The sequence below is a fragment of the Ambystoma mexicanum genome, chromosome 4q (genome assembly GCF_040938575.1).
Source record: "Ambystoma mexicanum isolate Mex_15411 chromosome 4q, UKY_AmexF1_1, whole genome shotgun sequence".
NCBI classification, from domain to species: Eukaryota; Metazoa; Chordata; class Amphibia; order Caudata; family Ambystomatidae; genus Ambystoma; species Ambystoma mexicanum.
Genome location: NC_090928.1, coordinates 45,946,951 through 45,968,658, shown reverse-complemented (window position 1 = coordinate 45,968,658; position 21,708 = coordinate 45,946,951). Strand labels below are relative to the sequence as shown.

The following is a 21,708-nucleotide window of genomic DNA, read 5'->3' as shown; positions in this document are numbered from 1 at the left end:
CTCTTCCTCAGCATCATCATAGTACTGGTCTGCTTCCTGTACTGGATCATTGTCCTCCGTGTCTGTATTTAGATCATATAGATCAATATAGACTGGGTCTATCGGAGGCGAAATAGGAAGGGTTTCGGGATGTGGCCTCTTAGCTGGGGGCTCGGAGGACGAATCAATAATTGGTGGCGTGGTTTGGACATTTTGCATAGCTTGAGGGTTCTTCTCAAATAAGTTAACCATGAAAGTCATACTTCTCATAACCCAGTCAATGTCCTCAGCGGTCCATGTTGATGAACTTGGAATGTAACCAGGGTATTGAGGTGTAATCTGTTCCGGAGGTGTAGGCTGGCCCTTGTTCTTCAACGTCTCTCTTAAGTTCTCTTCCTCTTGGGAAACTGTCTTTCCCTGTGAGGGGTGCTGGATTTCTCCTTCTGAGAGTGACTCTTGGAGGAGTGTTTCTTTGCACTCTTTGCCTTAAGGTGGCTCACAGGGATGTGCTTTTGCACCAAATGGGCTATTCCCGAGCTTTTGGTTCCCAAGCTTTTGGTGCCTTTGGCCGTTTGACGTCGAGTGTCGAATTTCAGCAGTGGAGCGGACTGAAGACGCGGCTTCTGATGTTCGGCAGAGGGTTTGGACAAGGCGTCTGTATTGTCTTGCGACTTTCGGCCCTTCGTGTGGCGATCGGGACCTCGAGTGCCCAGAGGAAATAAAGACTCCTCCCGATTATCCTCGGACACTTCAATATCAGGTTCGATGAAGAAACCAGAACCATACAGAAATCTCTTGCCAGCCAACTAGCAACAACTTAACTACATCAACTAGTCAAAGGAGCAACCCACACCACAGGACATACTCTAGACGCAATCTTCGCCCCCAAAAAAAAAAAACTCCTTACCATGGCTCCACCAATTCAGATCCTCTGGAGCGACCACCTCATCATTCCCCTTCATAATCACACTGTCCAAACCAATAACCGAGCAACAGGTGAAGTTGCAGAGCATCACGAAAAGAAACTGGAGAACCACAATTTAACTGAACTACTGGAGATGACAACTATGAACGAAGCAGACCTGGACACTAAATTAGATCTAGATCGCAACTGGATCACCACAACAATTGACGAGATCGCCAAAGAAAAACCTTTCACTCCATCGGAAAACTTGAACTATAATGGAGGATCAATAAAGACTGCAGAATGAAATCCAAACTTCAACATACCCATTCATTCAAAAAGGAAATACAAAAAGTGAAAAGGAAATACTATGACAACAGAATCCTCAAAGCACCAAACGCCCAAAAAGAACTCTTCAAAATCAAACGAAATAAAAAAACCATCCAGCTGCAACAACGCTCCAATGCTATCAGAGAAACTATGCAATGACCTTGCACACCATTTCAAAAACATAATCATGACCATCCAACAGACCATACAAAACAGACTATGCAACCACAATATTGAAGACAACCAAAGCTACGAGGAATGCCGGAACAAACTCTGAAGCTTCCCCAAAATATCAGTGGAGGCATTCATCAAACTGGAAATCACAGCAACAAATCAGGTTCCCCCGCGGATCCCGGACCCACTGGCATTTACAAATCAATCCCCTCACAAGGAACACCCATGGAATACTACAGGAACGTCCTCAACCAATCAATCTCAACAGGGAAAGTGCCACAATCCTTCAAATCAGCATACATCAAGCCGCTCCTTAAGATACAGCAGGAAACGTAGAGGACCTCTCCAATTAGAGACCCATTTCCAACATCCCGTATCCAGCTAAACACCTGGAAACACAAACATATATATAGAACAACCCAAGAACTCGAAGAACACCGCCTATTAAACCAGGCACAAGTAGGCTTTAGACCGATGAGGAAAGGAAACCGCATTTCTCTCAATCTGGGATGATCTAAAGCAAACACAGGCTACAGTACTGCTTTGATACTTCTAGACCTCTCTGTGGCATTCAACAGTTAACCACGACATCCACATCATGAGACTGGAAAAATTTGCAATCACTGACAACGCCTTACTATGGATCAAATCCTTCCTAACAAACGGAATAGAAACAATACAGCTGAAACCTTTAAAATCCAACCCCAGTCCAGTCATGCTGAGTCCCACAAGGATGATCCTTCTCCCCACTACTACCTCTCTAAACTAATCAAGATAATCGAACGACACAGCCTCACCTATTACAACTACGCTGACGACGCACAATTAGTCTATACAATACAAGACTCACAAGAAGAAAACTCAACGTTCAAGTACTTACTTCATGAAATATACAACTGGATTAACTCAAACTACCTCAAACTAAACCCAGGCAAAACAGAAGAACAAGTTACTTACCAACTGGTAACGTTCCTTCGACTGATGTTCCTCCAACATATTCCTCATCTTTGACACGTTGGGTTGAGCTTCGGCTGCTTCAAGTCGATGTCCCTTGAAGGCCTCCGTCGAAGGGGACGTCATAGCACGCAGGGTGCCCGTTGGCGTCAGTCTGTTCCCCCCACCCCCCATCCACATATTAGCTGTTAGTACAGGCAGGCAGCAGTCAGCCTTGTTAGAACGAAAGCTGAAACAGCAACACAACCATGCCCTGGTGGAATACGGTAAAGGGTGGCTTGGAAGCGAGTGCCTGCAACTCGCTCACTCTACGTGCAGATGTTAGAGCCACCAACAGTATGGTTTTGAGGGTTAACAATCTCAATGGATATGTGTGCAAGTGTTCAAATGGTGTATGCATTAGGAATTTTAGAAACAGGTTAAGGTCCCAGACAGGAACCTGAAAACTAGAAGGTGGGAACATGTTTGTGAGCCCTTTCAGAAATTGAATTATCAAAAGGTATTTTGAAGTAGGAACATTCTTCTGAAGAGCGCTTGAATATGGAAAGCGCAGCTCAATAACACTTAATGGTCCCAATGTGTAGACCTTTGTGTGCTAATGAAAGCAGAAAGGATAGCACATCCGGAGTAGAACATAGAAAAAGATCAACATTCTTTTCTCTGCACCAGTCGCAAAACTTATTCCAACAGCAAAGATTCTGTTGCTGGCCTTCTTGCCGAAAGCAACACCTCCATCACGTCATCTGGGAGGTCCCAATCCTTGCATCTCAACCCTTCAGAAACCATGTGTTAAGGCTTAGAGTGTTGCCCTCTGGATGGAGAGCCTGACCCTCCCCTTGCGAGAGAAGATCCTCTCTTTGCGGAAGACATATCAGAGGACAGGGGGGGACATGTCCAGAAGGTCCGGGTACCAGGTCCTCCTGGCCCAATACAGGCAATAAGGATCATGTGGCTTCCGAACTGTCAATCTCCTGATTACTTGAGGAATAACGGGTATCGGCGGGAAATTGTATAGTAGCGTAAATCTCTATCCACTACAAGCGCGTCTCCTAGAGCTCCTCTTTGGGGAAATTCCCTTGAGCAGTACCTTTCGCACTTCCGGTTGATCCTCGTCGCAAACAGATCTACTTGAGGGGTGCCCCAAAGGGCGATTTCTTAAAGGACTTCCTGAGCTAGTTCCCACTCATGGGAGACTGCTCTGCCTGCTCAGAGCATCCGCCATCATGTTCTCCTCCCCGGCTAGGTGAACTGCCCCCTCGGGAGATTCCTTCTTGAATTATTCAGTACAAAAGCTGCATTGCTTGTCTGCACAGTGGTAGTGACCCTACACCTCTTTTGTTAAGGGAATGCATGGCCACTGTGTTGTCTGTCATTATTAGGACATCCTTTCCCCGAGGGCAGAAAGGCCTTCAGTGCTAGTCTGATTGCCCTCAGCTCCAAAATGTTGATGTGTAGTTTGGACTACGATGGAGACCAACGACTGGTGACTGTCAGATCGTTGGCGTGGGCTCCCCACCCCCTGAGTGAGGCATCCGCCACTACTGTAATCTACAGCCATGGTTGCCAAAATTGTTCTCCCTTCAGAATATTCTCCTCGCAGGTCCACCACAGAAGATGCTGTGCGACCCTGCTTGGAACCTGAAGTAGGTCTGACATTTTTCCGTTGAAGGGATATCATTCTCGGGCGGGCCTGTGGCACCAGAAAAATACAGGATACCATGAGGCTGAGCAACCTCAAGAAATCAAAGGCCCGAAGATTCTGGGCACTCTGAAATTTGGTAACCATCTGAAGAAGGTCTTGAGCTCTCACCTTGGGTGGCTAGCACTTTCCCAAGGATGTGTAATACAGCCCTGACGTACTGGAGCTGTTGGGAAGGTGTCATCTGTGACTTCTTGAAATTGAGGGAGAAGCCCAGTCTGAAGGGAGTGGCAGGCGATTTAGAGATGACCCAAGGCTTGCTCGGGAGAACACACCCTGATCAACCAATCGTCCAGGTAGTGGTAAACATGAATCCCCCTCTCCTGAGATGCGCTGCCACCACCACCACCACCAGCGGTTTGGTGAAGACCCCCGGGCGGAGGTCAACCCGAATGGCAGGACTCTAAACTGATCGTGCAAGCCGCCAACAGCGAACCGCAGGTAATTTCTGGGCTTGAGATGGATTGCCACATGAAAATAAGCACCCTGAAGGTCCAATGACCAACCAATCCTGTAAATGGAGGTCATGAAGGATCTGAGAAAGAGTAACCATCTTGAATTTGTCCTTCCTGAGGAACTTGTTCAAGAATCTCAAATCCAAGAGGGGTCACAGTCTTCAGTCCATCTTGGGGATAAGAAAATATGGGGAATACCAACCCTGGTTCCTCTCTACTACAGGGACTGGTTCTAAAGCACCTGCACAAGCAGCGGGTCTGGAATCCTTAAAGCGTGTTTCCCCAGTGGATTAGTGTGAGTCTGCGTTATGAATGGTAGGCAGTAACCATGGGTTATTGCCTCCAGAGCCCACGCATCTGAAGTAATGGCTCGCCATTGTTCGAGATGCTGAGACAGTCTGCCTCCTACCGGTGACACGTGACGCAAGCTTTCAAAGTGGTTTTGAAGCGGTTGCTGTAGCTCCTGATGGCACGGTAGCTGCAGCTGGAGTTGGCTTGGCACCTCTACCTCGTCGTCCACCACAAGGCAACTTCTGTTGGCCTCTTTGACTGGCCATTCCTTGTTGCCTTTTCAAATTAGTAGCGAAAAGATCACCCCCCCCCCCCTTGATGGCTGTCCCACCGGACGAAAAGGCTGAGGTTGCCTAACAGCAGCCCCTAAAGATTTGGCAGCCGCCTTCGAGGTCTGCAACCTCTCAAGGTTCTCGTCAGCCTTGCTGCCAAAAAGGTGAGACCCGTCAAATGGCACGTTGAGGAAACGAGCCTGCACATCCGGTGAAAAAACAGACTTCCTCAACCACACAAATCCGTGCATCACAGTGCTCGTGGCCATGGACCTGCTGATGCTATCCGCAGTTTCCATTCCAGACAAGCTATTCGCACATGGCTTCCTTGCTGTCCTTAAATAGCCAGGAAGCCGTTCCTTTCATCCCCTTCTGGAATATGCTCCGCCGCCATGGATATGCACTCCCACAGTGTGTACGGTACAAAAGTGTTGCTAAGGCACATGTGGAGTTGGCCGACTTTAGGGCCATACTTCCAGCTGAAAATACCTTTCGTGCCGATCCATCCACATGCGCGTCCCCATCAGGAGGGATGGTAGGGTACGCTGCCTTGTTTGAGGTAGCCGAGGCTGCCTGGTCCACCAGATTCTCTGGAGTGGGGTGTTTGGACGGATAGCCAGGATCGCTACTGGAAGGGCGGCATTTCCTTGTATGGGATTTGGTCTCCCAATTTCTGGCCACCCTTTTTTGCAGGGCCACATGGAATGGTAATATAGGATCTGTAGGCGGACCTTTGTCTAGAATATCAGTCCAATCATCCAGGACAAACAGTACCGGGGGTCTAGCCCAGCTTAGCTACTCCACTACTCTGGACATCAGTTGCCGAACTCCAATTCACGAGAAGCATCAATGCCACTGGCATTATGTAAGTTATCACAAAGATCTTCCATCTTGCTTTCCACTGATATGAGGCATGCTCCGGGGGAGTCAACTGTTTGGTGGGGCATCTTACCATCTCACGGGTTTCACCTTCCGAGGATGAAGAGGAACCGATGGTGCCTCCTCCTCGATCGATTCACCGAGGACGAAGAATGGCGTGAGCCACTACGGGACCTTGATCGTTTTATCCATCTTTCATCAAGCAGAGGAGTCTCTTGACTCAGCAGTTGAAGAGCTATCAGGTCAGGTCTTACGGGGTTTGTTCAACTTCCCTACCTGCAACTTCCCCTTTTGTGCTCGTAAGGCTTTTCCTGTCATAGCCTGACATTTTGAGCATAATTCTGTGTCATGGCCTTCACCCATGCACCACAGACAATAACGATGCGGGTCCGTGATAGACATTTTGGAGTCACACTTCTTGAATCCGGTACGATGGGTTGTCGGTGTGGAGGACGAAGACATCTTGTCGAAGGAAAACTGTACAATTTGGAAACTATGCAATCAATTTTCACCATGGAGCAGAGGCCAATGGGCACACTCCGTATTACTTATACCATCCGATGACGTCACCCTTGACGGAGGCCTTCGAGGGACATCAACTCGACGCCATCGACGCAGGGCGCCCTCTGCCGAAATGTCTTTTTCCAAAGCAGCCGAAGCTGGCCCCAATGTGACAAAGACGAGGAATATGTTGGAGGACACAATCCATTCGAAATAATGATCATCACAAAAAACAGAGGAGAGAACCATTACATCCGCTGGCCAACAGAACTTGGTGAAAGCCCAGCCCGATTGTCGATGGTAAAAAACCTGGGAGTCCTGATGAATAACGAACTTACTCTTGAGCCACAAGTAAACGCTCTAATCAAGAAATGCTGCTTTCTCCTGCGAGCGGGAATAAGGATTCTACCATTCCTGTCATTCACTAACGAAACAATTAACCTCATTGCTCTCATCATGTCCAGATTAGACTATGCCAAGAGGTTACATCTAGGCATGCCTGAACAACTTCTATAAAAAAAACTCCAAAGCATACAAAATGCGGCGGCTAGACTGCTCCTTAAACTACCTTGAAGAGAACACATCACACCAGCACTGAAAAAGCTACACTGGCTACCCATCAAACAGCGAATCAAGTTCAACTCAATGTGCATAACGCACAGAGCAATCCACAACCAAGGCGCAGAGTTCCTTAGAAAAAAAATAAACTTACATCGCCCAAAAAAAAAAAAACTCCAATCCAGTAGCAGCATCCGTTTGGAAACAAAACCATACAACAAAAGAAAACTCAGAGGATCCTCTTTCTCTCACCAAAAACCTGGAACGAACTACCAAAGAACATACGTAACACAAGAGATCACTTCCTATTTAGGGAACTTCCCAAATCCTGGCTCTTCATCCCATAGCTAGAAGAATGCCTATAGGGGCAATCCACAGCTGAAACAATGCTGAGAGAGGAAATCGATCCCCTACTCCCTAAGGCATTCACCTCAACAGAAGTAAGGGATATACCCAGCAATAATATATTTACTTAACAATTGAAAGATGGATAATCTAGAATCATACCAAAGAATGATCGCAGATCGATCCGGAAGGAAGGGTAAGGATAACCTATCAATAAAACCTTGGCCCCCAGTGTAATAACAGGCAGCAATGGACCACCGATAGTAAATGGATGTGAAGGGAGCGGGTGAATGTAACTACAGCACCAATACCAGAGTGGGGGATAATGCTCGCCCAACCGAGCGCAGTAAGGTCAAATAACATAGCTGGGAACCAGCCACGTGATTGCCCTAGAAACTGGACAGACAGAAAAAAAAAAAAGAGAAAGAAGGACCTACCCGTATGACAACCGGATATACAGAACAAGAATTGCAAGGATTAAGAGACATAACTCACTAAACCAAAGCTCAAATTTCTGCATACTTACCTCACACAAAAACCAACACAACCACTTCTCCCACAGCAAACAGCACGCACATCACCACACCGCAACATCAACACATAAATCGCACCAACGGCACACGAGGACTCACAAGCTCAGCGCACAGTGAAAACCGAACTGAAGCTGCCAGCAGCACACCACCTTCTTACTTTCCTACGCCCTCTTCACCCTAACCCCACCCCCACCTCCTTGTTTGCAGATCCGCCTGAGCGCCCAGGGACCAATTTCGTTGGTGACGGTGCACAGTATAAATACCTTTAACAGTGTGCCTACCCCCCCCCCTCCAAAACTTTTCCTATTTCTCAATATGAATAAGGAACAAGTTACTTTCCTGTAACTGTTGTTCTCCAGCATGGGTCTGGCATGGATTCACATGCTCATGAATATTCCCCGTCGTCAGGGTGGGAATCCTCGGTAAAGAAAAATCAGTATCAGTTTTGTTTCTGATCTGTCTTTCGTAGTAGTAACCAATTACTGATCTCTGCGTCATACTGACCACAGCCAATGACTGCCATCTCCCTAAGCACCGCCTCTGGCAGCCATCTTCAGATTTGGTAGCACGTGAAGTGGCAGTATGACCAAGTGAAGAGCCGCAGAGGGGCAGGCGGGAGGGTTCGCATGTGAATCCATGCCAGACCCATGCTGGAGAACAACAGTTACAGGTAAGTAACTTGTTCCTTCTCCAGCATGGGGTCTGGCATGGATTCACATGCTCATGAATATAAAAATACACAGCAGTACACACATGCACAACCACGGGAGGTGGCAACAGGCTCAACATTAAGCATCCCTTACCTCCTCACCAGGCTCACCTTAAGCGTACAGGTTGCGCAGCACTGCTTGGCCGACCCTGGACTCCTCCCTGGAATCCCGATCGACACAGTAGAATCTCGTGAAGGTGTGCGCCGACCTCCACGTAACAGCCCTGCAGATGTCCAGCAGGGGCACACCAGATAGGAATGCCGTAGTAGCAGCGATCGTTCTGGTCGAATGGGCTCTCGGACGGCCTGGCAGCGGTCGGTTAGCCAACCGGTGGCAGTGCATGATGCAGCCGGAGAGCCATCTGGAAATAGAAGACTTCGAGAGAGCCTTCCCTTGATTCACAGGTCCAAAGTTCACGAATAGCTGTGATGTCCTCCGAAAACTCTTCGTGCGGTCCACGTAGAATTCAGCGCTCTAGCCACATCCAGCGAGTGCAAAGTCCTCTCGGCCGGCGACGAAGGCGACGGGAAGAAAACAGGTAACACCAGGGGCTCGTTAAGATGGAAGTCCTATGGCACCTTGGGCATAAAGGAGGGGTGCGTCCTAAGCACCACCCTCGAGGCATGGAAAGTCAAGTACGGTGCTTTGCAGGATAGGGCCTGGATCTCTCCCACTCGTCGTGCGGAGGTAATGGCCACCAGGAATGCAGTCTTCCACGACACAAACTTCATCGGTGCGGAGTGCATCGGCTCGAATGGGGGCCCCATGAGCCTGGTCAGAAACACGTTAAGTTCCCACGCCGGGGCCTTCACCGGCGGGAACGACCGGAACAGTCCTTTCATAAACTCTTTTACCAGTCGATGGGACCACAGGGACGTCTGTCCTGTGGTTCTGGTATATCTGGTGATTGCCGCCAGATGAATCTTAATGGAGGCATGGGCTAGCCCAGCCTTTGCCAGCGATAGCAGGTACGGCAGCACTTGAGGGGCCGTAATCCTTAGGGGGTTGATCTTCTGTGCTCGGCACCAGAAAGAGAACCTCTTCCACTTGTGACCGTAGCATTTGAGAGTTGAGGACGCCCTGGCCTTTGCAAGAACCTCTCTGCAGTCGGCCGGTATATCGTACCCTCCAAACTCTAGCGCTGCAGGAGCCAAGCCTGCAGGTTCAGCGACGCCGGGTCGTGGTGGAAGATGGCGCCTCCTTCTCCTTGAGAGAAGATCCGCGTCCGCCGACAGCTTGATGGGAGGGGACGTTGACAAGTCCAGAAGGTCCGGGAACCAGATCTGCCTCGGCCACGCCGGTGCGACGAGGATCATCCTGCACCAGGACCTCTTGAGCTGGTTGATGAGTCGAAGCAGCAATGGCAACGGAGGGAACGCATACAGGGATAGGCCGTCTCAGGGGAACGAGAACGCATCGCCCATGCTTCTTGGCTGGGGAAACCTGCTGGCGAACCTCTGGCACTTCGAGTTCGTCGCTGTTGCGAACAGGTCGATTTTGGGTTTGCCCCATCGTCGGAAGAGGTGATCCACCTGATCCTGGCGCAGTTCCCACTCGTGAAACGCGCGCAGCTCCCTGCTGAGCGAGTCGGCGATGGCGTTTCTTTCTCCTGCCAGGTGGAAGGGAACCAGGAACATCCCCTGGGCGACCGCCCAGTGCCACAGATCCTGTGCCTCCTTGGATAGGGCTGGGGATCTGGTGCCTCCCTGCTTCCGTATGTAAAACATTGTCGTGGTGTTGTCCGTGAAGATCCGCACCACCTTGCCCTTGAGCGACGGGAGAAATGATTTGAGAGCCCAGAACACGGCTCGGAGTTCCAGGATATTGATGTGCAGGAGCTTCTCCTCCGGGAGCCAGAGGCCTCTTGCGTGGAGATCTCCGGTGTGGGCGCCCCAACCTTCCAGGGAGGCGTCCGTCGTCACCGTCTCTTGGTATGCCGGCGTCTGAAAGTCCTTGCCCACCGTGAGGTGCGCTCGAACGCCCCACCACTGAATCGCCCGCCGGAACACCTGGTTGAGGGGGACCCTGTCTTCGAAGGTGCCCATCGCCTGCATCCAACGGGCGTCGAGAAATTCTTGAAGAGGGCGCATCCGTAGTCTGCAGAGGCGCACCAGGTAGATACAAGAGGACATCATCCCCAGGAGGGACTTGATGGACATCACCCTGGCCACATCCGTGGCTAGCAGACGCTACACTTTGCCCAAAATGGTCTTCGTCCGTTCTTCCGACAGTGCCGCCAGGCGCCTCACTGTATCGAGCTTCGCTCCCAGAAACAGGGCCACCTGTGACGGCACCAGCTGGGACTTTGGGTAATCTATGGCGAATCCCAGGTCTGAGTAGCTGGACGGTCCTCGCAGTGTGTTCGACGGCGAGTTCCCTCGTCCTTGAGCGGATGAGCCAGTCGTCCAGGTAGGGGTAGACGTGAATCCCCTGCAGGCACAGCCGCGCCGCCATAGGTGCTAGGCACTTGGTAAAGACCCTGGGGGCCCGACTTCAATCCGAACGGCAGTGCTCTGAATTGGTAGTGGCGTCCCTGGACGACGAACCTGAGGAACTTTCGGTGACTTTTGAGGATGGGAACGTGGAAGTATGCATCCTCCAGGTCCAACGACGATAGAAAGTCGCCTTCCTCCAGCTGTCCCAGCACGTGCTGGAGGGTGACCATCCTGAACTTTTGTGACCTGATGTATTTGTTCAAACGACGAAGGTCCAGGATGGGGCGCCAGCCGGCCGTCTTCTTCCTGACGAGGAAGTACCTTGAGTACACCCCGGAGCCTCTTCGGGACGAGCTCGATGGCGCCTTTCCTGAGCATCGCCCGCACTTCCAACAGCAGTTGCGGGACGTGATTTTCCTTCCTGGCCACAGGTGGAACGTGAGGGCACTTCTTCAGGAATTCGATAGAGTGTCCTCTTGCCAGGGTATCCAGCACCCAACGGTCGGTGGAGATGGACTTCCACACGCCAACAAAATTCGTCAGCCGGCCTCCCACCGGGGTGCTTCGGTGGGGGCCCGAGGCCACGGCTGGTTCAGTCCTGCTTGGAGGTGGTGGCCTTGCTGCCCTGGCCACCTTGCCGACGAGGCGCTCCCTGCTTGCCGCGACCCCTGTAGGCCTCCTGAGACAAGGAGCGTGCCGCCTGGTGGTAGGACGACGAGCCACCGCTGGATCCCTTGGAGGCCCCCTGTCTGCCTCCGGAGCTCCGAAAGGGCCATCGTTGCTGAAGGGCTCCTAGGGCGCGGGCCGTCTCCGTGTCCGTCTTTATGGCTTGGAGGGATTCGTCCACCGCCTTCCCGAACAAGTTGCTGCCATCGAACGACATGTCCGACACCCTGGTCTGGACGTCCTGACGGAAGTCGGTCGCCCGGAGCCAACCCCGTCGTCCGTCGTAGGCAAACTCTGTTGCCCAGCTGGCGGAACCCGGTATTGGCAATATCGGTTGCCACCGTTATGGCGTGGTCCAACGCCACCTCACCTTCTTGAAGTATTTCCAGGGTCTCGGACCTCTTGTCGTCCTGTAGGAAGTCCAATATGGGGGCCAGCTTAAACCAGAGCTCCCTGTCGTAACGGGCCACGATCGCCAGGGCGTTGGCCGCTTTGACCGTCGTCGCCGCTGACGAAATGACCCGTCGCCCCATGGTGTCCAACTTCCTACCCTCGCCGTCCGGAGGGGAATTCGATGTTGAGGCTCCTGACCCCGCCGCTTTCTTCTTCGCCGCCGCCGAGACGACCGAGTCTGGCGTTGGCTGGGCCCTGAGGCACAGGGGAGCGGTCTCGGGGACCCGGTATTTGTTCTTGTACCGGTCCCGTTTGGCTGGTGCCGTGGAGGGGTTCTTGAGTACCGACAGGCCCTCCTCCCAGATGTCATCGATTAGAGGCACCGCGATGACAGAATTCTTCCTCTTGGCCTCCCGGCGCTGATAGAGGAAACCTTCCTTTTTCTGCTCCTCCGGGCAGAGCTGGAACAATTCGGACGCCCTGCCGATTATGGTGTGGAATGAGCCAATCTCGTCGGGCGGAGAGGCCCATGCGACGGGAGACCTGTTCCGTCGTCGTCGAGCCCACCGCACCGTCATCTCCCGACTCGTGGGAGGATGAGGAGGGAACTGTAGGCCCTACGGGGGCGAGTGGAGGAGAGGGTTGGGTCCTCCGTCGTTTGTTCTGAGGACTTCCCGACGGGCCAGGTTGCGGGTCCTCCGGCCTGGGCCGTGGTAATCTCGTCCTTATCTCAGAGCATAAGGACTGGATCGCAGACAAAATGGCCGCCGAGCTATCCTGAGGCCTAGGTTCCGGCTGTGCCGGAAGGGAAGGCTGCTCTTCCTCGCCATCGTCGTCTTCCTCGGTTATCTCCCGAGGATCTTCCTTACGGGATCGAACCTTCTCGAATTGGACTTAGAGATTCCTCACGGCCTCGGTCAGTTCCTCCTCCGAGGCTGACTCGGAGCTCGAGGAGGCTACCGTGCCCCCCCTCGCTTCTTCCATCATGGTGGCCATGACGATGGGCTGAAAAGAGGATTCCCTCCTTGGCGGCAGGGAAACTAGTCCCGGAGGCAGTCTCCGCTGGCGGGGTCTCTGCCGGCTTGGCCAGAGTCGCCGTGATCGCCTCGATAGAGGCCTTTACCTGCTGGGTAGGGGCCTTCACCACCTTGGTGCGTCCCGGGCCTTCTCATTAGGGGGAGGGGCGACACCTCGCTCCCCCTCTCCCAAGATCGGACGGGGCTTCTCCCGAAGCTTACCCGGGGTCTCGGACCTCCTCTTCCCCGAACCGGAGCGCTGGCTCGTGGTTAACGGTGCCGGGGCTGGTGCGCCCTGCCTGGCGACCAAAGAGCCCCACCTTTCGGCGCTCCCGGAGCAAGCGGACTCGCGGCGCTTGGCCTGCTGTTGGGCCCCCGTCGCCCGCACAGGACTTAGAAGCCCACTCGGACACTTTCTTCTTCTTCTCACCCGTTGAGCCCTTCTGCAACCAGCTGGCGAGACGGGATCGACGGTCCATCATGGTCCGCTCCGACAAGTTCTTGCAGAACTGGCAGTCCTTCTATACATGAGTCTTGTCCCCATGAAGACAGTACAGGCATCGCAAATGCTAGTCCTCAAACACATTCTGCAGCCCGCATCCAGGGCGGCTGCGAAACAGCTTGGGTCCGGGTGACGAACTCGCGTCCTGGGCCATCTCGAAGTAGGCCGCAAATCTTCTGGAATCCTCCAAAAGGTTGATTCGACGAAATCTTCACCCTTGAGGGGCGTAGGAAAATCCCGCAACGGGTACCCGTTAACGGCAGTAGAAACGGCGGAGCTTGAGGCTCGATTAACCGAAAAATGTGAAAATTCACCTGAAAAAGCGCGAAAACGCAGCAAAAGCTTGAGAGCTAAGCACGAGGACTCCCAACACTTGAACGTGCGGTAAAAATCTGAAGATGGCTGCCAGAGGCGGGGCCCAGGGAGATGGCAGTCATTGGCTGTGGTCAGTATGACGCAGAGATCAGTGATTAGTTACTACTACGAAAGACAGATCAGAAACGAAACTGATACTGATTTTTCTTTACCGAGGATTCCCAGCCTGACGACGGGGAATATTCAAGAGCATGTGAATCCATGCCAGACCCCATGCTGGAGAAGGAGAGCATACCTTAACGAGAGATTTGAATGGCAAAATCCAATTTAAATGCCAGCTTTAGAAAGTGCCTCCAACCAGAAATCCGACAGAAATGTTACCTCTCCCACCGACCAAAATGAATTGTATAACCTGTCAGGTTAATTCTTGATAACTCTAATCAGATTAACTAATGAGGGGTGTATACCCAAACAGTACCTGGAGCAGTAGTTTAAGATGGATGATACCGATGAATAGAGCTGGCAAAGCCTATGCGTATGATGCATTTTTGCTGAACAGAGGCAGCAGTTCCTTTGAATTGGAGAACACTGATGCTGGAAATGCATTGGAGGGACAGGGCCTCCATATCCTTGTCCTTTATTGCTTTATCATGTATGTTCTGTCTTGTTTTCCGCGCAGGAGTTCATGTGGAACTCCTGGCGGTGTGGCTCTTCCTGCATTTGTTTGGTGAACAGACCCTTGGGATACCCATGGGTGGGATCATGACCCTGTACTCCAAGTGTATGTTTTTGGGCACCTGTGTGTGGCCCACAGAGCAGGATACAGGGTGGTGGCAGCTCCATGCTGAATTGACAGGTGTCCTGAGTGTCCTCCATTTTCGGAAGCCCAGGCCCGTCATTGGAATCAGTGGATTCCTGATAGGAAAAGAGAAAGCGAGAGGCCACAGGGGCCATCTATCACCTTTTACCTTACTATTCCCAAAGTCCCGGTAAGCCTCGACTCTGTCCCTTCCCCCTGTCTGGCTGCTGGGTGGAAGTTCCATATATGGTGTTGTGGTGAAGTCCAGGGCAGACTGGCTGGAGCCTTCCCAATGAATGTATGTTGTGGGTCCGCCCGTGGGGTGGGATCTGGGTGAATGGAGTGTGTGACGAATACGCATTCTGTTTTATGGGTGTCTAGTATCTGTTTGACACAATGACTGAGACAGCCCTGCCCGTAACTGGTATAAATGCAGTGTGTAGTGCTGAATGGCAGAGTGCTTGTCCGAATCCACATTCTGTGCTGCGAGTGTCTGGATGGAGAAGAATGGCCTGAACGCACTGTGCGCCTGATTGGCTGCCTGACTGCCCTTCTGAGTGATTGGTTGCCCGAGTGTGACCCAGCAGAGTGAATGGGAGATCAGCAGTATATCTGGGGGCCTCTCAGTGCTAGAAATCGTTCAGAAGCTGAAGTATATACTTGATGCTTACTCTTGAAGCCGAGCCAGAATAAGAATGTGAACCGCTGTCTCCTTCGTTGCAATCTGAAAGATGCTGTGCCTTCAAAAAATGATCCAAGAGAGGACCTGGCTAGGAGACCTCTTCCCGAGCTATGAGGGACCATCGTGCACCAACTGATCTTTGCCAAAGCTTCCTGATAGACAGACCTAGGAAACTCTGCCGATCGGAGAAGGGGACCACCGAGAAGAACCAAGACAAGCACCGGACAGCCATCCACCATTGACGACCGGAGCCGCAGTGCTCCCTTTGCGAGAGACATTTGATCCAAGGACTCCCTTGTTCATCCTCATCGACTGCTTTCGTCCTGCCAGAGAAAGTCCAGGCTGCTGATGGCCGAGGAGAACCCGCTGGTGGGTTTCCCGCCACCTGAAGACCTCAGACGCTGACGAAGCTACTGAAGCCAGCTGTGGTCACGTCCCGTTCGCCAACGCCAGATGCCGAAGTCCTTGCTGGGCCAAAGCTCTTCATTGACTCTTTGTGGCAACGAACACTTGTCATTGAGGTGCACCGCACGCCTCAGCTTGCAGGACATTTTCGACTGATCATCAACGAGCACCGCAAGTACCGAAGCTGCTGCGGCAACGACCGTGTTCCCCCCTTTTTCCTTGTGGGAACTCGACAATCCGTGGCTCCTGTCTTAAAGGGAGCTGCTCAAGAAGGATCCTTCAATGACCCAAAACCGAACTCTGCTATTCCAGGTACATTGGGGTTGTAGAACTATTTAGAAGGAAATAAGACTACTGTGAACAATATATGAACCTGGCTTGTAGGATACATCTTTCATTACAGGTTGCCCAGGTGGCTGGCGGGGGAGGTGGGGGGGGGGTTAAGGGAGAAGCTTGCCCAGAGCGGTGTCTGGTGGTAGGGGCCAGAATTATGCCTATTGTTCTAAACCAACTGCTTACCTCCTACGTCTGTCTATTTTTGGTTCTCTTTATCGCTTGATTTGTGTGACATTTAAACTAAGTACAGTTGATGCACGTTAATGAAATTTGATAGCAATTGTGGTACCACGTAGAACTGTGTATATATTTGCCATTGTAGATTAACTGAGCACAAAGTGAATGTGTATAGAACCTTGAACCTTAATTATATAAAGGCTGTGTTTTCACTAATACAGTGTGTGGACATTCCTTTGTGGATGCTTGGGGACTACACTGTGAGCAGGAGTACAGACATTCCCCTCCAGTCTTTACAAACACTTCAAATGCGACTGAACTGCTCAATAACAGTTCTCTCCAATCTTTGATGAACATAATACCTAGAATGTCAACTAGATTTCAAAGCATGGATTGGATCTACAATTAGATTTGGTGGTGGGATGAATATGAAACAAAGTTGTACATTTGGGTTTGCACCTTTGCTCCATTACTTGATCTCATCGTTTCTGAAATGTGCACTTTTTAAAATTACAAACAGCAACTTAATCAATAGACTGATGCCCTTCCTTTTTGTTTTATGAATTACAGGAAGTTAGGCTCTATAATTGGGGGGGTCACACAATTGAAATACAAATTGTGCCCTCAGGAAGTCTGGGGAAATGCAATAACCAGCCCACAGCTGCTAGCACAAGTCAACTGCTCATCAACTTGTCAATTATTTGTTTGAAAATGTACATACATTTTTTATTTTTGCACTGTGTGCTATTATATTAATTGTTGGTTTATTTTGTATAAACTGTGTATATATAACTCAGGATTTTGCATATATTTGTAATGATCTGTTTCCATCAAAAGGATCTACTCAATCTTAATGAGAACACCGTTTCAATACAATGTATTTTTGAGGGAGTAAAAATGAACAATAACGACAAGAATAAGTAGAGTTTAATATCGGTCAGATTGCTTTTTCGTATTGTGTGACCTCTCGATTGCTATCATATATTTCTTTTTACATGTGTATGTTTGTGAAGCAGTAAGATCCATTAAAACCACAGGGCTTTTGTTGGCAAATTAAGTTATTGACTCAATTAAGAGTCTCATGTTCAACATTGTTGTTGGTCAAAGAAGGTATCAGAGAGGGGCTGGTCCTTCGAGTTCACCAACGTGATATAAAATAGACGTACCCTCTGGATGATCAAAGAGAACATAGTTCAGTGTTGGCAGACACAGCCTGGATGTTTAGACAAGGCACGCTTGCACATTCAGCTCCCCGGCAAAGACAACAAAAAGAGAACCCAAGGCATCCCTGCTTACCATGCAAAACATCAGGTGATGGGTTACTCGTTTCCTTCACACAAGGATGGGTCAAGTTTAGCTGACAAAACAACACATGCATCTTCTTAAGAGGCAGAGCATTGCTTTACCAGAAGAAACTTTTTTTTTTTTTTTTTTTAGATCATCAGGTACCAACCTGGCGATAAAAGACATGGACATTTCAAAATGTAAATTTGCTGCCTAATTAAAAATGTAACTATATGTACAGAAAAGGTTTAAGTAACGCACGCATAAAAAACATTGATAAAACGCAAAAGAGAAACCCAGCCGTAGAAAACACAGAATTGAATACCTCATGAAAAGGGTCCGAGTATCACAAGTCCATCAATGGCAGTAAACCAAGCAAAGTAATCTAATAAAGCAGAGTTTGCGTTTCTGCTTCCTATTTTCTCCTATAAAATCTGTGTTTCAATTTTCGTTTCCAATGTTTTATTATAAGAGGCTCCAAAACACACAACTGTATTCCAAATGATATGCCAATCAACATGAAAATCTCTTGCAAACTAAATGTAGGAGAATAAAACCACAACTAGGAGTACTAATCCAAGAAGTTATGTCTCGCATTAAAAATTTGAAGGAAAAAAAAAACCGAGAAGACTGTAGACCCGATAACAAACCGCACAAACGTATTTACTTTTGAACAGCTACTGTTACCAAGTTTACAAAACAGTGCGCTCGCTACAAGAACCGAGAATGCACAACACCATCGAAAATACTCACCGGAAAGAAAACTCTGTAACCTTGCAAACTGCACTTCATACTGCTGTGGATCAACCTGGCAGGGTGCAGAGGATACCACATTTGCACAGCTGGACTCGGCTTGAACTGGCAGAATAAAAGAAACGCTATTAGAAACCAAGGTTTTGCAGTAACTTTTATGCAGCAGGAAAAACACGCCAGGAGCATTTGGTAGAAAGAGATTTAATGCCCACGGTCAACAATAGCTTTTAAACTTATGAGAGTTAAAATTAGAATTATTCCTTTGTTAGAAAGGGCTGCACCTTGCGTACACGGTTTACATCCACACAAATGAGGTGACAAATGATGAGAGAGAAGGAGAAAAAGAAAGTGAGAAAGAGAGAAAGAGAAAGAAAAAAGAGAAAGAAAAAAAGAAAAAGAATATATATATATGGGCTACATTACTCACCGTAATCGTATTTATGATGCTTGTATCTGCTTAGATTCACATCCTGTGCATAGGCCGACATCTGGTGAAAGCTGCAGAGTATTACAGTTGGTTTTCAAAACTTGAAAAGGGGCGTCGACAAGGCGTTCCAGTAATATTATCCCTAGTGTGATGTTCACTGTACTCATGATCCCTCACGTGTGTAGGTCCCTCTGATTGTATTTTTCTGACATGAGGTAGCATGAGGTGTAGCGCGAGTACAGTTGTATCAGGGCAGGGGCCTCCCTCTGGAACAGCCTTCCTGCCTCCCTGAAACTTGAGGAGGACCATCTCCGGTTCCGGAAGCACCTCAAAGCCTTCCTCTTTGCTTCTGCTTTCTCTCCCTCTCCCCTGCTAATTCTTCGCTGAAACTGCACTGAATCTGCAACTGGGCCACTCTCACCGACCCCAGTCCTGGGCCCAGCCACTCTCCACTTGCACTGCCTCCCTGGCAACCCCTGCACTGCGGGACTGTCTCTGTATCCCTACAGCCCCCCCTTCCCAGCACTTGTCTGCACTTACCTTGCACTTGCCACCAGCTGGCCCTCTTTATTTACTTTATTTTATTCTTCTTACCTTGTACTGCACTTCCCCCCCCCCTCCCCTTCCCCATGCACTTTCTCCCTTCCCCCTACCCCTGCACTTGCGCGATCTGAATGACACCTGGCCTATTAGGATCGTTGTCAGTCTTCCCCTTGTTCCCCCCTCCCTGCCTCGTCGCGCCTTGAAACACTTGTGTATAGGCGCGTTACAAATGCCATATCATATCCAAGCAAATAGGTATCAGACAAGCTCATAAGCATCCATGCTCCTCTCCGAGGGGAGGAAGGGTGGGTTGCATGTGAATCTAAGCAGATGCAAGCATCAGAAATACGATTACGGTGAGTAATGTATCCCTTCTGAGGCTTGTGGAATCTGCTTAGATCACATGCTATGCATAGATTAGCGAGCAGTGGAAGAAGGCGGCGTGGGATGTGAGAAGGTTCATGAGCCAATAAAGGTCTTAGAGCAGCTTGTCCTACTTGTGTATCTGTCTTGGAATGGGTGTCAATGCAGTAGTGCTGAGTGAAAGTATGTACAGAGCTCCATGTAGCTGCCTTGCAAATACTGTCTAAGGGGACATTTGCAATGAAAGCCAGAGTGGCTCCAGTATCTCTTGTGGAGTGAGCCCTGGGCGTAAAAGGCAGTGTTTTATCTGATAGGGAATAGCACAGTTTGATACATCCGACTATCCACCTAGAGATGGCATGCTTAGAAATGCGGTCACCTTCTCCGCCTGGCGCTATGGAGACAAACAATTAATCTGTTTTCCTTAGCGGTCTGGTCTTGTCCTACGTATTAGAGGACCGCTCTCCTCACATCTAGTGTTTGGAGTTTTACCTCAGCTGAGCTGTTGGGTTCCTGGAAGAAAGCCGGTAGCTCAATTGACTGGTTTACATGAAATTTGGAGATTAATTTGGGTGAGAACCTAGGCTGAGTGCGTTAAACCAGTTTGTCTTTGTGTACAACAAAGAAAGGATCCTGCACTGACGGGGCTTGGAGTTCACTGACCCTTCTTATGGAAGCGAAAGCCACTAAGAAGGCAGTTTTATAAGTCAGGTGTATGAGACTAGGCTTGTGCATACCTCGAAAGGGGGTCCCATGAGCTTAGCGAGTACCACATGGAGGTCCCACCCTGACAGCGGGTTAAAAATTGGAGGGTGGAGTCTCTTTACTCATTCCATAAATGCCTTGATTACCAGTACGGTTTCACCAGACCACCTTATTATGAGAGGTTGTGTAGGCTGACAAAGCCGCCAGGTGGACCTTTGGGGAGTTAAATACTAACCCCACATCCAGCAAACGAAGCATATAAAAGGTAGAATGTAGGATGGAGTACATTCTATAGGGTTGATTTGTTTAGTCTGGCACCAAACTACAAATCTTTTCCATTTGTCAAAGTAACAGTGCCTAGTGTTTGGTTTTCTTGATTCTATCAAGATATCCATGCATCTGGCAGGTTGAGATGTCCGAACTCTATGACCTCAGTAGCCATGCTGCCAAGTTCATTGAGTGCGGCTGCGGGTGCACTGTTAGTCCCTCATGCTGGGTGAGTAGGTTGTACCGGCACAAGAGTTGATGGGGTCGCACAGCCAGTCTGCATAGATGTGGATATCATGGTTGTCTTGCCCACATAGGAGCAACTACGATAAGCGTCATCTGTTCCTTCTGTATCTTGTTCACCACTTTCCTCATGAGAGGGGTTGGTGGAAAAGCGTAGGCAAATATCCCTGACCAGTCATGTCCAACTCTGGTATTTCCCATCATCTATCTTCCTCTCTACCTGCGGGGTACCCCAGGGTTCTAACCTCTCACCCTGGCTTTTCAACCAATACCTGGCAACTCTTGCCCACTGCATTGCCATTTTCTGCTCAAATTTCCAGTGCTATGCTGATGGCACTCAACTCATTTTCCGGCTGCCCTCCGCCACCTCCTCTGCCTCTCTCATCTCTGACTGCCTAACTGCCATTCAGGATTGGGGTGCCGCCAATGATCTTTGTCTGAATGCCAGCAAGACGGAGATCCTCCTCATCGGCACACCATCGCCATCCTTTTTCCTCACTCTCTGGTCTGCCTCCCTTGGCCCGCCTCTAACCCCTACCTGCGAGGCTAAGAACCTCGGGGTCATCTTTGACTCCACACTTTTCTTCTCTGCCCAGATCTCTGAGGTCTCTAAAAAGTCAAACTTCCTACTGCACCTCCTCAGAGGTACTTTTCCTTTCCTCTCCTTCCCCCAGAAGCTCACTGTCTCCAGAACTCTCGTTCTCTCTAGCTTGGACTATTGTAACAGCCTCTTTCTAAATCTACCTGCCTCTACTCTTCGCCCTCTCCAACTTATCCAGAACAGTTGGAGCCAGGCATGGGTCGCAGGCGGGC

The 21,708-nt window shown here is 49.9% G+C and overlaps 1 protein-coding gene across 3 annotated transcripts in view; it reads right to left on the bottom strand.

The window, feature by feature from the left end:
- Positions 1 to 21,708, bottom strand: part of TAF5L (TATA-box binding protein associated factor 5 like) — a 353,159-nt gene that overhangs the window by 172,899 nt on the left and 158,552 nt on the right. For all 3 annotated transcript variants that reach the window (XM_069607427.1, XM_069607428.1, XM_069607429.1), the window contains one exon: positions 18,348 to 18,452. In XM_069607427.1, coding sequence (XP_069463528.1) covers positions 18,348 to 18,452 — 105 coding nt within the window. The remainder of the gene's footprint in view (positions 1 to 18,347; positions 18,453 to 21,708) is intronic.